Source organism: Neopsephotus bourkii, unplaced genomic scaffold (genome assembly GCF_033783945.1).
Source record: "Neopsephotus bourkii isolate Nb327-2 ecotype Australia unplaced genomic scaffold, CSIRO-AGI_Nbou_v1 NB_1204, whole genome shotgun sequence".
Taxonomy (NCBI): Eukaryota; Metazoa; Chordata; class Aves; order Psittaciformes; family Psittacidae; genus Neopsephotus; species Neopsephotus bourkii.
Window position 1 is genome coordinate 220,001 of NW_026901689.1, and position 15,166 is coordinate 235,166.

General features: G+C 41.5%; 1 protein-coding gene across 2 annotated transcripts in view; it reads left to right on the top strand.

Annotated features, from left to right (window-relative positions):
* The window catches only part of URI1 (URI1 prefoldin like chaperone), a 43,930-nt gene extending 34,570 nt beyond the window's left edge, over window positions 1-9,360 (top strand). For both annotated transcript variants that reach the window (XM_061364304.1, XM_061364305.1), the window contains 5 exons: window positions 2,622-2,802; window positions 3,392-3,659; window positions 4,206-4,348; window positions 5,999-6,251; window positions 8,558-9,360. In XM_061364304.1, the coding sequence (XP_061220288.1) occupies window positions 2,622-2,802; window positions 3,392-3,659; window positions 4,206-4,348; window positions 5,999-6,251; window positions 8,558-8,746 (1,034 nt within the window). In that variant the 3' untranslated portion in view covers window positions 8,747-9,360. The remainder of the gene's footprint in view (window positions 1-2,621; window positions 2,803-3,391; window positions 3,660-4,205; window positions 4,349-5,998; window positions 6,252-8,557) is intronic.
* The last annotated feature ends 5,806 nt before the right edge of the window (window positions 9,361-15,166 follow it).

Genomic DNA, 15,166 nt, shown 5'->3' on the forward strand with positions numbered 1-15,166 from the left:
GGGAGGGAGCAGAGACAGGACACCTGAACCAAACTCACCAAAAGGTCCTTCCATACCACAGAGCATTATGCTCAGTACAGAAATCTGGGGGGAGTTGGCCAGGAGCCCCAGATTGTTGCTTGGAGATGGGCTGGGTATCAGTCAGCAGGCAATGAGCAATTGTATTGTGTATCACTTCTCTTTTTTTGACTTTTATTTCTGTCTCTATAAATTTCCTTGTATTATTGCTATTATTGTTACTCTTACTATATTTTACTTACAGTTATTAAACTGTTCTTAACCCATGGGTTTTACCTTCTGATTCTCTTTCTCATCCTACTGAAGGCAGGGGAGAGGGAGTGAGTGGCTGTATGGTACTTAACTGCTGGCTGGGGTTAAACCACCACAGGGCGTATCTCTGTTCTGGGTAGATGTCGTTGCAAAATAGGAGTAGTAACATTCTGGGAAATGCATTCCATTGTAGCAGTGTTAATACAGCAGCATGCTGTGGATGCCAGGTCATCCTTTGTGCAGCTTCAGTCTCCTGAACTTGCCATCATCATCATTGTCTTCTGAAATCATCCTAACTTCTGCTGATAATCTGTAAATGGGAATTAATACATTCTCTGTCAGCACCAATCTCTAATGAGACTGAGAGAGAACTAACTAAAAGAACACCTTGGTGATTATTTTGAGGCAGCCTGGGCTTCAGCAGACTAGGAGTTGGTTTTGTTAATGTGGAAATGGGCTGTATCTCCGAGGAAGACAAAGACAAGTATCCTGAGCATCTCATTAGTTAATTAGTGACTCTCCATTTTGGATTTTAATATCTCACTTTGTTTGTCAGTGTATGAAGTTAATAGTTGTGCCTTGTAGTGATGGTGACTGAGCACAGTGGATATTGAAACAGCAAGTGGTCATCCTTTGTTGTCTTTGAGATCTGACCTGGTTTCCTAATGGAAAAGTTTCTTAGAATGAGGAGGGAAAACCACTGGCACATTGAAGCACTTGCTGGTGTTCAGGAAGCCACATGCTTACCTTGGTAGTCAAGTCAGTGATTAACACTGAAGTGTAACAGAAAGAAATTGGGAGGGCATAATCTGAAAATCAAATTGAAATAGATTGTTAACTAATCCTCCCAAATTTTATTTATTAATTTTGTAATTACACCAAATGAAATTCTCCCAAGCTACTCTGATTGCTTGGCTTACCTCAATTTATATTCAAATCTCAATAAAGTACTTTTCAGTCTTTTCTTAATGAGATGATGAAAAATGCTATCCCGTGGAAGAGTAGGGATACACATTCCAACATTACTTACAGTCACCTGTTTGCTTTTTAATGTTGCTATTGAATTTGTATTTAACTCAGGATTAAAGTATAAGTTGATGTATTTGAATAAGGATATCTTTAAGCCACGAGTCCTTAAAATTAAAAAAATGGCCACACAATTAGTTAAGAGAAAGAGATTCTAAAACTTCAAGGATGCTGAATAACGAGGACACTGTATTACTGTTGATTAGATGCACAAAGAATTTCATAAACCCCACAGAGATACTGGAGTCCTGCTGTGCAGACAAAACATTGGGTGTATTTGTGGGAGGAATGGAAGGGGAAGGGTCCTCCCTCCTGCAGAGAGGTGTGGATGCTGTGTAGGGGTGCTGATGGGCAGGGAGTGAAAATTTCCCTTGGGAAGCTGCCTGGGACTGTGCAGATACAGGCGATGCCCAAGGAGCTGCTGGTCTCTGGGAGAAGGGGGATTGAAGGAGCAGTCTTGCCCTTCACACAGACAGGGCTAAAGCATTAGTATTGTTGGCAGTTTGTTCCCTATGTGCTAGATAGCACTCAAATGGTAAGAAGTATTCCCTATCCTCAGTGGATGCACCATTTTACTGGGTAGCAAAGCTTTTAAACGCCAGCAAGAACTTGTTGGTGGCTACCATGTACTCACAAGTGTTTATCTTAGGTCACCTCTGAAGCTTTAAAGGGATTTATGTTTATAATTTCTGAAAGGCAGGTTTTTCTATGCTTTTCAGAGTGGATCTTTTTTCTTGAAGTAAGTGATACATAATGACTGGATTTTGGTCAGATTTTCCAGACGACTCTGGGGATCATTTTTAATGATCTTCACTCTAAATTTTAAAAAATATAACCAAAACCTTGCTCTTTAAATATAGGTAACTTTGCCCAAAATGAGCAAAAGTACGAACTAGGTTTGTTGTCCTGGTAAATAAAATGCTGCTGTTAATGGGGTGGTGAGCAAATGTCAAATTCACACGCTGATGTCTATCAAAGCAAATCAAAGTCTACTGTTTGGTACAAGAAGTAAAAAATACCACTATGTAATTAAAGTGTCATAGGATCAGTGTCTCCTGCTTTGTCAATAAACATCTCTGCTTTGCCTCGGTATGTCTGTAACATCCGGAGACTATTAGACTATTATCCTGTGCTTGGTGCTCTGGGTCATTGACAGTTTCACTTAAACAGTTAAACAGTAATTTGAAATGGAGAATGTTCTGCTTGTATCCCTTAATTCCTTTGTGTTTTTTTCCCACCACCCAGGGTTTTTTTTTGGGGTTGTGGGTTTTGATTTTTTTTTTGTAAGTTGCTTTAGTAATTGCATCTTATTTTTCATTACACAGGAAGATACCGAACTGCTCACAAACCTCACTCAAAGCCAAAAGTATCAAATGTTTTTGAGGGGGATTTTCCAGCGAATGGAAATCATACAAAATCCATGGGCTGTTTTCAGTCGGAAGAGGAACTGTGGGCTCGCTTAGAAGAGCTGGAGAGACAAGAAATGCTACTTGGTGAACTCGACAGGTACAGTGCTGCAGTAGCACTGTCAGGTTTGGAGCTCAGAAAGTTACAGGCGTGTGATTCTGTTTGTACACAAAGGATCTTGCCATGAGTGTAGATAAGTGATAGGCTATTGATTAAATGCAGGTAAAAGTATAATAAGTGGAAGAAGGGTGGAACATGAGCAAAGCATGTGCTGCAAGGCCAAAAGTTCTGAAACCTGCCTCTGATATGCAACCACAGCAGTCCAGCAGTATAGTATATTTTCCTTAGGATTATAAGAGGGGGAAATAAAATCCATTTCCCACAGGTTAGGAAAAAATCCTGCATTTACAATGTAGGAGTTGACACATTTAGTATTTAATGACATCCTAAGATCTGTTCTGATCCTACAGCAATACATATAGCCAGAGTGTCATGATTTTGGTATTTCCAGTCGACATGGGAAGGACACAGTCATTCTTACATTGTGTAAAAAAAGTTCCACAGTCTGGCTAAAAATACATTACCTGGCTAAAGAAAATTATGTACAGGCTTGTTCATAATTTTGTGTGCCTGTGTCTCTCAAGAGTATGAATTGCCTCAGTTCACTTGGATATTTTTCATTCCATAGGATGCCTGATACAGTTGAAACAAATGGAGAAGATGCAGGCTTATCTGAAGAGGAGAAAGAAGATAAGAGGACAGATCTGAATGGGACATACAGAGCAGAAGACTGTGTTACTCAGGGCAATTTCCACAAAGAAGTAGCAAATTCAGACTTGATGGGTGGCCACCTTAATGGCTGTACTCATTATCGTAGTGATGATGAAGATGATACAGATGTTGGAGATAACTCTGTTCCAACTATTTTTTTCTCTCACACTGTTGAACCTAAAAGGGTTTGTACTTTATGTATATTTTTAATCTTTCAGAAAAGTCACATAAAACATACATGCCATATCTAAGATAGAAAATTTCAGATAATGTAGAATGGTAACTGTAGGTGACATTTTGGATTTTTCTCAAATGTTTGAAACCCACTGTTAAGATCCTGCAGTATCAAATATGGTATTAGAAAAATGATCTTCAAAGGTATGCTTGCTGTCCTGGCTTCTGGAAAAGCAGTATCCTGTCTTGAAGTTTTTAAAATTACTTTTTACTGGACTTTAAATTAATTGTTGAACAACTCAGCTGTTGAGCAGAGTTTGAACAAGCAGGTTTTCATATATTATATGCAAAATCTTGCATATTAGTGCAAAGAAATGCCCCAGCCTCCTGCAAGTGATAAACAGTTCACACTATGAATGTTACCATTTGTATGTTTAAGTTATGTACCCTTCATAGTTACCAACTGCTTGGATAGGAGAATGTCAGATGTCAGTTGATCTGCAGCCTAGTGATTGTTGATTTTATGGTCTAGACCATCCTTTGTGTTCAATTTTCAGGTAAGAATAAACACAGGAAAAAATACTACTTTGAAATTCAGTGAAAAAAAAGAAGAGGCCAGGCGTAAACGGAAGAATGGCAGTGGCAATAGCCATGCAACTCCAGAGCTGCCTAACATCAAAACCCCAGCAGACATTTACCGGTGTGTGATTCATATCATTGGCATGTGAGCTTTCCCCTCTGCAGACCACTTTTTGTTTCTGTTCACTTATAGTATGAAAAAGAGCCTACTATTTCCTGAAAGAAACAGCTGGAACTGAGTTTACTACTTAAAAACGAAAGTTTGTGGCATCTGCATGGTTGCTGCACTTACATATCTGTAAAACATTTTTAAGCTTAAAGTTTTCTTTTCTAGTTAGCAATTCAACATTCATCTGCTTTTTCAGACCTTCTGAAACAGAGATAAATTTGTTAGTACCTTTGGGTAAAGAGATACAGCAGTGATGTCATATTTTCTGGTTAATTCCATGTCTTTTGCTTCTGTGTTTGTTTTCAAGCCTAACTGACCAGACCTATCCCTTGTAATATACCTTCTTTCCCAGTTACTAATTTTCAGTTTTTGTCTCTTCCTTCCAGTATCATCAGAATATACTGAGGCCTCTGTTGGCATATTTTCTCTTGCATTTGTTCTCCCTGACTTTAGTCCATCACTGCCTCTGTTCTTTATAAAAATAAGTGCTCACCTGTAGAACACCTACAGTCAAGAGAGCCTGAGAAATGCTGTTGGGCTTAGAGGATTCTGTAGCATACAAAACTAAGGTGACAGGAGAGTTAAACCAAGTATTTAGGCTTGTAAAGATATACAGAGACACCAATTAAATGGTTTGATTAAGCGCTTGTGAAAATCACACTACATTTGTATGTCGGTGTATTCAGGAATCTAAGTATCTCAAAAAAATGTGTCACGAAGTGGGAAAACTTGAATCCTTTTCTGTAATCAGAGCTGCTGGGGCTGAAGATAGGTAGAGGACTCTTCTGTGGTGCTCTCCCAGAGCTTTGCAAAGGAACCCCAGTTTCTGTAAAGAGATGCAAGTGTTCCAGGGGTGCCTGATGAATAAAGCTGTTAAAAAACACCCTTAACACTCATCCAGTCATTTGGCTTCTCCTTCATGAGTTTGATAAAATTGGCACTGTCTTATAATGCCACTCTTCCACCCACCCTTGACTTCTTTAAGTCATGGAGATGGAGTACAAAGTGTAGGAAGAGGCCTCTTTATCAGTTTACAGTTTGAGAATACTTGAAAAGTGTCTTCGTGTTGATCTGATCTTAAAAGTTGGTTGTTTTTTTTTTTTGACTGAAAACAGGAGTTTATGGCAGTTTTCAGGAACAAGCGTCATCCTTCCCATGTGCAATGAATGTTTCAGTATTTGTTTTTATCTTCTACACCTGACGAGGACTTCATTCTAGAAAATCTTCAGTCATTGTGGTTTTCTGTTTTTCTTCCCTGAAAAAACCCTGACAATTGTCTAGTTTACTTTATTTCCTAATTTGGATAACTCACACTCTTCTGTTTCCTAACACTTTTCAAAGAGCTATATGTTTTCTGCTGGAAAAGTAGACCAACTTAATGCTTGAATAAAGGACATAACTGTGTTTGCTCTGCAGAATTGATTCGTGTACATTGGTAAATAAAATGCTTCAAAAGGTACAGCATTGTGATTCTGCAGCGAAAAAGTTGGAAAAACACATCATAATTAATTTGTACAGAAGACAAAGCAAGATAACTGTAACTTTGTCATCTGACCCTGAAATGGTTTATTAAAGCTAGCATTTTCCTTTTTTCCTTTATAGAGTCTTTGTTGATGTTGTGAATGGAGAATATGTCCCTCGTAAATCAATTTTGAAGTCTCGAAGCAGAGAGAACAGTGTTTGTAGCGATACCAGTGAGAAGAGTGCTGCTGAGTTTGATGACAGACAAGGAGTTCAGAGGAGTATTAGCTATGATGAAGCCACTCAGAGTGACAACAGCGAAGGCATACTTGAAGAGGAGGAGGGGCAGCAGCAGCTACCGGAAAAGCTTCCTCCCTCTTCAGGGACAACCAAGGTGCAGTTTTTAATTAATTATTGATCGTTGGCAGGGATAAAAACAAGAAATGTAATGACTGTAGCTGTCTATACCATCAGTTTGATTCCTGTAAAATAATTTTATGACTCCTACCTAATTTGCTTCATAAGAACATTGTGGGATGACAAGTTCTGTCATAGGCATTCTGGCTGGGGGCAGAGGGGAGGAAATGAGTCAGGGGCTTCCCCAGGACCTGATACTCTTCCATGAGGATTTGACAAAATAGTCCATTGCTGGAGTGACTGAAAGCAGTGACATGTCTACTGGTTCATCCTGAAAATGTCTTAGGATATACAGCAGGGTTAAAAAAAAAAGGGGGGGAAAAATAGAAATCTGTGCTTCGTAGTTGATGAGAGGGGAGAGTTGATTCTCATCAACCTACGTTGCGCAGCAACCTAGCATCTAGTTCCCAGGTGGTGGTTTTAAGTATTAACAGGCACAAGTACCAGCTGAGTTATTTGGACTTGCTAAACACGAAGGAAATGCCCTGTGGAAGGCAGCACTACACCTCTGCTCATCCTAGGAATTGCCCTGCGGAAGGAAGCACTACACCTCTACTCATCCTGTTCCAGAGTAGGGCCATTAGTGATCCCAAACAAACCTATTTTCCCATGTTGGAAAGTTAAGGGCTTCATTGTAAACAAGAGACTGTGCAACTTAAGGGAAAATGTACGGATGCTTTAGTGACTGGGTGAGTACAAGAATTAAATGTAGCTGCTACTCTGAAATTCAGGGCAGAATATTCATTTCTGTTGTGTAAGAACTTGCACTAATTCTTTTCAAACTAGATGAAACAGAGTTTTCAGTAGTTTCCAATGCAGTGAGCAAGTTCAATGTAAACTCTATGTAAAAAAAAACAACCACATTTTCTGCGAGAAACGCATTACTCACAAAAGCTATTGTTTATCATCACTTTTCATACAAACAGCTACAGATGAATCCAGGCAGGATATGATTGATGGTGGAAGATCCGTCTGTAGAGTTAGCGCTTCATGTTCTAGACTTTCTGGAGTATATTTGCGATAATATAAAACATCTAAGTAGACTCTGTCCATTTTTTTAATATGGCATGGTTATTCTCTACAGTATAATGTGTTAAATAAGGAGAGAGAGAGCAAGCCACTCCAGTCAGACATGCTTTCTTAAATGCTGTGATTTTGGTTGGTTTTGTGGGCACTTTAAATATGCTTGGAACACACTAACTTTCTTCCTTTTGCTTCTGATTTTACCCTGATTCTGCTTACCTGTTTCTGAAAATGAGTATGTTGTTAGAACAAGGCAATTGTGTACAGGCACAGCTTTAGGCAGGCTTTGGCTACTGGAGCAGAAAACAAAACCCCACTGCTTTTTGCAAGTCCTGCAAGAAAAGAATGGCTGGTTTGTTTTGCTTTGTTTTTCTTGGTAACTGAGTTATGAAGAAGCAGAACTAAGCATAGTTAATGAATCTGGTGTGCATTCCTTTGTGCCCAGTCTGAGCATCAAACCTTGAATGTAAACTGCTTTTCCTTGTCTTTAGGCATTCTGAATTTTCTGTTTCCAATGCGTAGCAGGTTGATTTGTTCTTAAATATGTTTAAAAAAAGTAGTTCTGAGCTTCTTTTTTTCCCAGCGTTTTCCAGGAATCATTTCTTAGCTAAATTAAAAAGGATTAAGTCATAATAGACTGCATATAAATTATAATTTTTAAACATTAAATGTTTTCATTAGACCTTTTATAGAGGCAAGTTGAAAGAAATAGTTGGAGGCAAGTTTGCCTTTCTCTTAAGTATAACTTGCTTTCATCATTATTTGATCATATTTGGTAAGGAGAAAGAACAAACAAAGTATGTGCTTGCCAATTTGTATGCAGTGTGTCAGCTTGATGCAATTAGAAGATACTAAGTCATAAAATATGACGTATGATGGAAATGCTGACATGCTCCAACTTTGCAAAGTCCCTGCATTCCGTATCCAAAATGAAGCTATATATTACATCAGTGGTTTTATTTCTTGGGCATGTGTCAGTGAGGAAGCAAATTTTTAGATCACTTATGTGGTAGGAATGAGATGAAGTAGTACTTTTAAGACACTGTCTTTCATTTGGTCATCTTTGAACAAGCTATATTTTGAGGTTAATTACAATTTGGTTACTTACGCAAGGAATGATCATTGATTTAAAGACATTTCTTTACTTTTGATTAAGAGAAATAACAATCCTAATCAGGCTAATACAGGGTAATGACCTTATGGGCATAGCTTCACATTTGCATTTTATTAGCTCATTTTGAGTATTCTCCTCTGTTGTAGGCATTTTCTGGAACTGTTGTAGAAAAGGAGCCTTTGTCTCCCTCCTTAATACCACACCCAGTCGTTGCTCTGCGTGTCTTGCCTACCATTCTGGAGTGGAAATCAGAGGAAGTCTTGTCTGAAGCATCAGAAGAACCTCCAAAGAGGATTTCAAAGTTCAAAGCTGCCAGGATGCAGCAGCCCAGCTAGTTTCTGCCCACCCAACCAGATATATCTGGGCATATTTGTTGAGACTATGTACAACTGTATGTGTGACACCTCACTCATTAAAAGGGTGTCCTCTTGTTTCTTTGGCATTGGTTATCCTTGAAATGTTTATCGGCAAGTTTAAAGAAACAAAGGTTCAGTGTTTGAACACGAGTTTTCATCTCAATTGGTGGGTTTCCCTGTGTGCTGTCAGCACTTTTGTGTATGTTTGCCTTACGAGAGCAGCACTTGAGTTCTTTTTCAGAAAACTGTTCCTTACATACATTGTTTTTGTGTTTAGCCTACATACAGGCAGTTTAGTGCCAGCTGTGATGTTCTACATACCATATGGACCATTTTAAGGAAACTTTTCACATTTCAAATAGATTCACCAATTATATTGCATTACTTTCTCTAGCGTTTTAAGACACACTTGTATTCATATTGTAGGTTTTGCAACTAGGTGTCTGCTGAAAGTTTTTTTCCTTCTTTCAAACCTCTGATATCTCACTGTAGAGATCTTAAAACACTGGGTTCATGTACATTGCAGGGAAGTTTCTTTGATGGAAAAGGGTATTTTGTAAAATTAAATTTTCAGTAAAAAAAGCTGTGAAAGTGGTGTGGTTTTTGTTGCTTTACTACTGATTTGGAAAGAACACAGGTTTTTGAACTTGCATTTCTAGCTTGAAGTGTTTACTACCACATGGACATAAAAGCAGTCCATTCTCTTCTGCCATTGTGTTTTAACCTCCTGCTAAAGAATGTGCATGGAAATTGAATGCTCTTAAGGAGAGAAGCATAAACTCAGACACTGATTACAAAATCTAGTTCTTTTGTGTACTCAGAAAACATTGTAATTGTCTTGAGAATGCCCAGAGGGAGTTAGCACTAAGGAAAAATGTCTTAATGCTTCAACTCTATTTCAAAAGGCAGCAATGCTGTAGCACTTGGGGTACAGTTTCATGTATCCCTGTGTATCTTTCTCACAACTGAGAGCAATCCTGGCTTCAGGAGTCCCTGCTCAGCAGCTCCTTCCTGTCTTCTTGCCATCCCCTCTCTCATGCTGATACAGTTTTGGTAAGGGCCACTGCTTGAAAGATAATAGGTGACAGAGCTGGATTTAAAACTCACACTACTGGGTTTGCTTTTTTCAGTAGTTGTGTGTGGGGTTTTTTTGAAGCTAGTGAATTTCCTACTTTGTCAGCATGTCTGTATCAGCACAGTTAGCGGGAGGGGTAATGTGTTGAACAAGGAAAACAAGGGGAAACATTGGCAGAGAGGGAGTGGGGAGCTGGAATACTTTGATGTTACTTTACATTAAATCTCAGCCTAAGAAGTGAAGCAAAAAGGCTTGAGAGGTGTAAGGAAGGGTTTGCTTTTGGCTGTGATTCTGTGGCTTTATGAAGAAGCAGCCTCAGACCCACCAGCATCTGGTTCTCCAAACCTTGGCTGACCGTGAACGAGGCATCATCTCCTGCTGTTTTCTTATCTTCCCCTAAAATAACTGCACCTTTGCTCCCAAATCATAGAATCCAGAATAGTTTGGCTTGGAAGTACCCTCAAAGGTCATCTAGTCCAATCCCCTTGCAATGAGCAGGGACAGCTTCAGCTAGATTAGATTGCTCAGAACCACGTCCAGCCTGGCCTTGAACACCTTCCCACGGCTCATAGGATATTAACACGACATCATCAGTTCCCCCATTTTCATCCCTTTTTGTCTCTTTGTGCTTACAAGGGAGGTGGAGGCACTGGGACTTCTCTTAAGATGCCCTTTATGAAAGGCCATCTCAATCTAACTCTGATGCTCTGCTGCATGGCAGAAGGTGCTGGGCAGCATGAGGGTGAGAAGGGACTGGTAGCTGGGTCCCTGCAGGGGCAGCAGCCCCCAGGTCTACGGAGCTGCGTTCTCCCATGGGATGAAGCAAACTATGGCTTGCTGAAAGACCTGCAGGAGAAGTAGTGCATCCCTCCTGTGCCCAGAGCTCAGCTGGGAGGGGGCAGCCTCCCTTGTAAGCAGATCCTGAGGATCACATTGAAAGTGTTAATGATTAACTTGATTCATGCTCAAATGTGGATTCTTTTTTTTTTTAAAGCATATTGCATTAGTACTAAAATAAGCCATCAATGCCAGTCCACCCTCTATTCATGGCTAAATATTTAAAGGAGGTTATTTATAGCTTCTTTAATGAATTCTTGGCTAAACAAAATGAAATTATGTCCTAGAAAAGTAGAAGCTATTTTGTAACCAGAACAGTGCAACTGTAAAATATAGTTCCATGAATATGTATTTTAAATAACAAGGGGTTGAGATCCAAGACTACCAGACATGGGTAATTAGAGGGAAAAGGAGAGAAAGAGAGAGGGGGAAAAAAAAAACCCAACCCTTTAAAAAGATTTATTTAGATATCTTCTGAAATACTTCCCACTTCTAGTTACTTCAACAAAACCAAATGCCCCTTGTCACCATACATCAGTTTCAAATCAAAATTAATTCTTTGTTTTCTTCTCCCCCCCAGCTCCCCTTCTTTTCACATCCTTGCTCACGGGAAAAAGTAGGATAAATGCACCTTGGGTTTTAATGAATTATGGCCTCGGTTCAGGGAAGCATCCTTACTCAGGAATGCACTTTGGCATGTGCTTATGTCTCAAAGATTTTGCAAAGAAGAATGGGTTTAACCACATGCTTAAAACTAAGCACATGAGTGTTTTCCCTAATAGGGAGCCTGAATGTGTCTGTGCCCTTTCTGCAGTATATTTACTTGTCAGAGGGTTTGCAGCCTGGGATGATGTTTCATCTTCAGGCTTTTCATTGGGCTTTACTACTAGATTCGCAGTGCAATAGAAGAATAGACAGCTGCTGCAGGGTTCTTACAGAATGTTTGCAAATGCTGAACTAAAACTAAATGTACCAAAGTAGGTAAAAGTCTAAAGAGTAAAAAAAAGGTCATGTGAAGGTCTGCTTCAGTAAGGACTGAAAACCTGCTTTTTGTGCAACACTGAAACCAACAAGTGGATGGAGGTGACCACCAGCACATGGATGAAGCAAACACCAGGGTGAAGCAATGGTGCCCCAGATTTGAGGCACATAGGGTTCCTGGCGGTAAGTTAATCTGCTGATATGAGCATCTTTTCCCCCCAGTACTGCAGTTAGAGGCTGTATTCACTTCAGTAATAACAAAAGCACAGTTTATCCTATTTCTGAAACATCCTTGATGGCTTTTCCTGCTGCCACAAGAGCTCCTTGTGTGCCAGGCAGCACCACCGAGGAAGGTTTGGTTCTTCCTGGTGTATCCTGAGAGGTTTTGTGTGTCCTCAGCAGGAAGGACATGGCACATTGCTGCACAAGATGTCTTTGTTCCAAGCTGAGCATGGTGGCAGCAGCCTGCGTGGGCATTGCTTGGCCACATGGACAAGTCAGTGTTTCCCAGCCATGCCATGCTGTGCCCTGCAGCCACCCCACACAGCCATTTGCAGGGCTATCACTGCATCAATTAGGCACTGCAGATTACCTGCTCCCTTTCTGTTCCTTACTGGGAGGCAAATTTGACTCTTCAATCTTCTTCAGTTGGCCAAAAGTCAGTTGGGCAGCTGCCTGCACCCAGAGAACGGGTTGGTTTTCCCTCAGAGCTATGGGTCTGGCCTGGAGAAGCTGAAGGAATTGGTGATGGCTATTGCTGTTGCATGTTCCCATAGCTGGGTCTGTGCTGGCAGCTGCCAGACTGGCCTGAGCCAGTGGAGCCCACGACATGCTCTCAGAGGTAAACTGGATTTATTTCCTTCTCTTTCCTGTAAGACTAGTTGCACTTAGCACTTTTCATTGCTCACTTAGAGCATCTAAAGCAGCAGATTTTTGTGTTCCAAGAGTGTCTAAACCAGCTGTTTTAGCTGTTCATTTTAACAAAGTGATTTATGTTGCAAAAAATGAGCTGGGATTAAAAGAAATCAGATGTGTGTATTTGGTATGCAATATTTTTGTATTACAAATAGCTCCATTCTAACCCACATTAACCCCATGATATGTGAATTTTGCCAACTCCTGCTGTGTCTTTTAAATCAAATCCAGTAAATCACTCTTAGTGTTCTAATTTCTAAACAAACTAGTCCGCCAGCAGAAGTCCTTCAACACTGTACGGCAGATGAGGCGGCCTGCGATCCTTTGCTGCAGCTCTTTACTGTGGTTCTTCACCATGAGGGCGATGAGACACTGGCACAGGGTGCCCAAAGAGGTGGTACATGCCCCATCCCTGGGGGCCGGGCTGGATGGGGTTGGAGCAACCTGGTCTAGTGGAGGGTGCCTCCCTCCCTGCCTGTGGCAAGGGGTTGGAACTGGATAGTCCTTTCCAACTCAAACCATTACATGACGCAATGACACGAGGCGCATGATGCGCTGCTGCTGTGACATGGTGCGTGTGCTGTGTGACGTGAGCCCACCCGGGGGTTGCGTGGGGGAGATGTGGGGCTGTGGAGGGCTGCGGGGTGTGCAGGGGTGCTGCAGTTCCCGGTGCAGACCGGTAGGTCGCAGCGCCGAGCAGAAGCAACAGCGGAAAGCTGCCAGTCAGCGCCGATAATTTATTATTCATTTCTGTTATAGGTGGGGTGTGCAGACAGTTACAGTAATAATTACCAAGACTGGAGGGTTTCCTAGGCAACGGGGCTTTTTTTTTTTTCCCCTTCATTCATGCTGTTGCAGAGAGTGTGCCTGTAAAGCATGACATTGCTGTATTCGGAGGTTTGTTGCCCTCCTGCTGCTCCAGGTTTGAGGTTAGTTACAGCATCATAAGGTGCTCTCAAGCATAAAAAGCTCAGGCTGGGATTAAGGCACGCAGGGAACACCACCACTAAGTCCTTCCCTCTACTGTTTCACTTTTAAGTAACAAGGTTATAAAAATGCAAATGCCATCTTGGGGTTGTTAATAACTGATATTGGGGAGAATTCCTTCAAGTTGTAAAACATTACTGCTTTTTTTCCTTTTTGGTGAAGAAAACCCAGCCCAGGTGAGGTGACTCCTTGTGTTTTATGATGCTCTCGTGGAAATACCGTCTGCAGAAAACGGGCTTGCAGCCTGCTCCAACCTTGCAGTGTTTAGCATCATAAATCAATGGGAACCGCTCCATGCAGCTAATGATAAGGTGGTATTTGTTGTTTATCCCGCTTTATGGTAATGGCTTGTGAGGAGGAGGGTGCCGTGTCCTTCCTGAAGGAGCAGGAGTAATCCTTGATGTGGTAACAGAGTAACAGAAACCACATCTGTTATCAGGGATCTATAAATGAGTTGTATTGTTCTACACTTTTGGGCTTTCTGGAGCTCCTGTTTTCAGAAACTTACATTGTGCAAGGTTGAAAAGTGGTATTTTTCTATCCCTGCCATACGAGGCAGAGGGAATTCATGATGCAATCTCACACCAAGATGGGGAATTTTTACCTGTTGATATTTCGAAGTAAGATGCTGAAGCATGACTATGTTGAGAATGATTGCAGTCCGTCAGTGATGCGCTCCACTTGGAAAGATGGGCTACGGGTTAATGGGGTGACCCAGTGCATGTTCAGTGCAGTTTGGTCTCTTTGACAGGCTGATACTCAAACAAAAAACAAGCCCACCACCACCCCCAAACCCCACAAACCATCCCCTGATACATTAAACTCTGTTCTTGACTGCCTCTGCATGTGATTACCCCATGGTGTTTGATCACCCACTGGGATTGATCACCCACAGGGATCGATGGCCTGTGAGGATTGGTCACCATGCGGACTGATCACCCATGGGGATTGATCACTCACCCTCCACTGACTCATGTGGGCAGCCCCTGGTTTCAGGCCACACTGGGCTGTTGGTGGCTGGTGAGGAAATCCAGTTGGGCTCTGTTAGGCTGGATGGGAGGTGAGGATCCCAGCAGTGCAGCCCCATGGCAGCGAGTGCCGTGGATGCCTGCAGCCAGCCAGTAAATCCCAAACAGATTTGGGCTCCCTTTCATTGGGGTAAGCAGCAGAAATTGCTTCTCCCCTTGAAGCGTGAGCGGGGCTGAGTGCTGCAATGCAGGGTGATGCTGTGGGTGCTGTGCTGGGGTCTGGTGTGAGCCCCTCTGCAGCCCCACGTGAGCAATGGCTTCTTCAACCCAGTGCCCACCCAAAACCCCATTGCACCCAGCAATGGCCATCTTGGACCCCCGGGCTGTGGTGAGTGATGAGGCTGTGCTGCTGGGAGGTGCCCAGCAATACCTCAGTTTGCATCAGTGCAAATCATTTATGCTAATTCCTTTGGATTCAGATTTAAGTTTTAAAGAAAGCTTCAAGTTACCTCAAAATAGCTTAGTAATTATTTTAATAACTTGTGTGAGCAGGAACAATACCCACAGTGTCAATTCTGGCTCACAAAATGTTTTTTTCAACTATTCTGAGGAAAAAAACAGCGAACAGTTCAACAG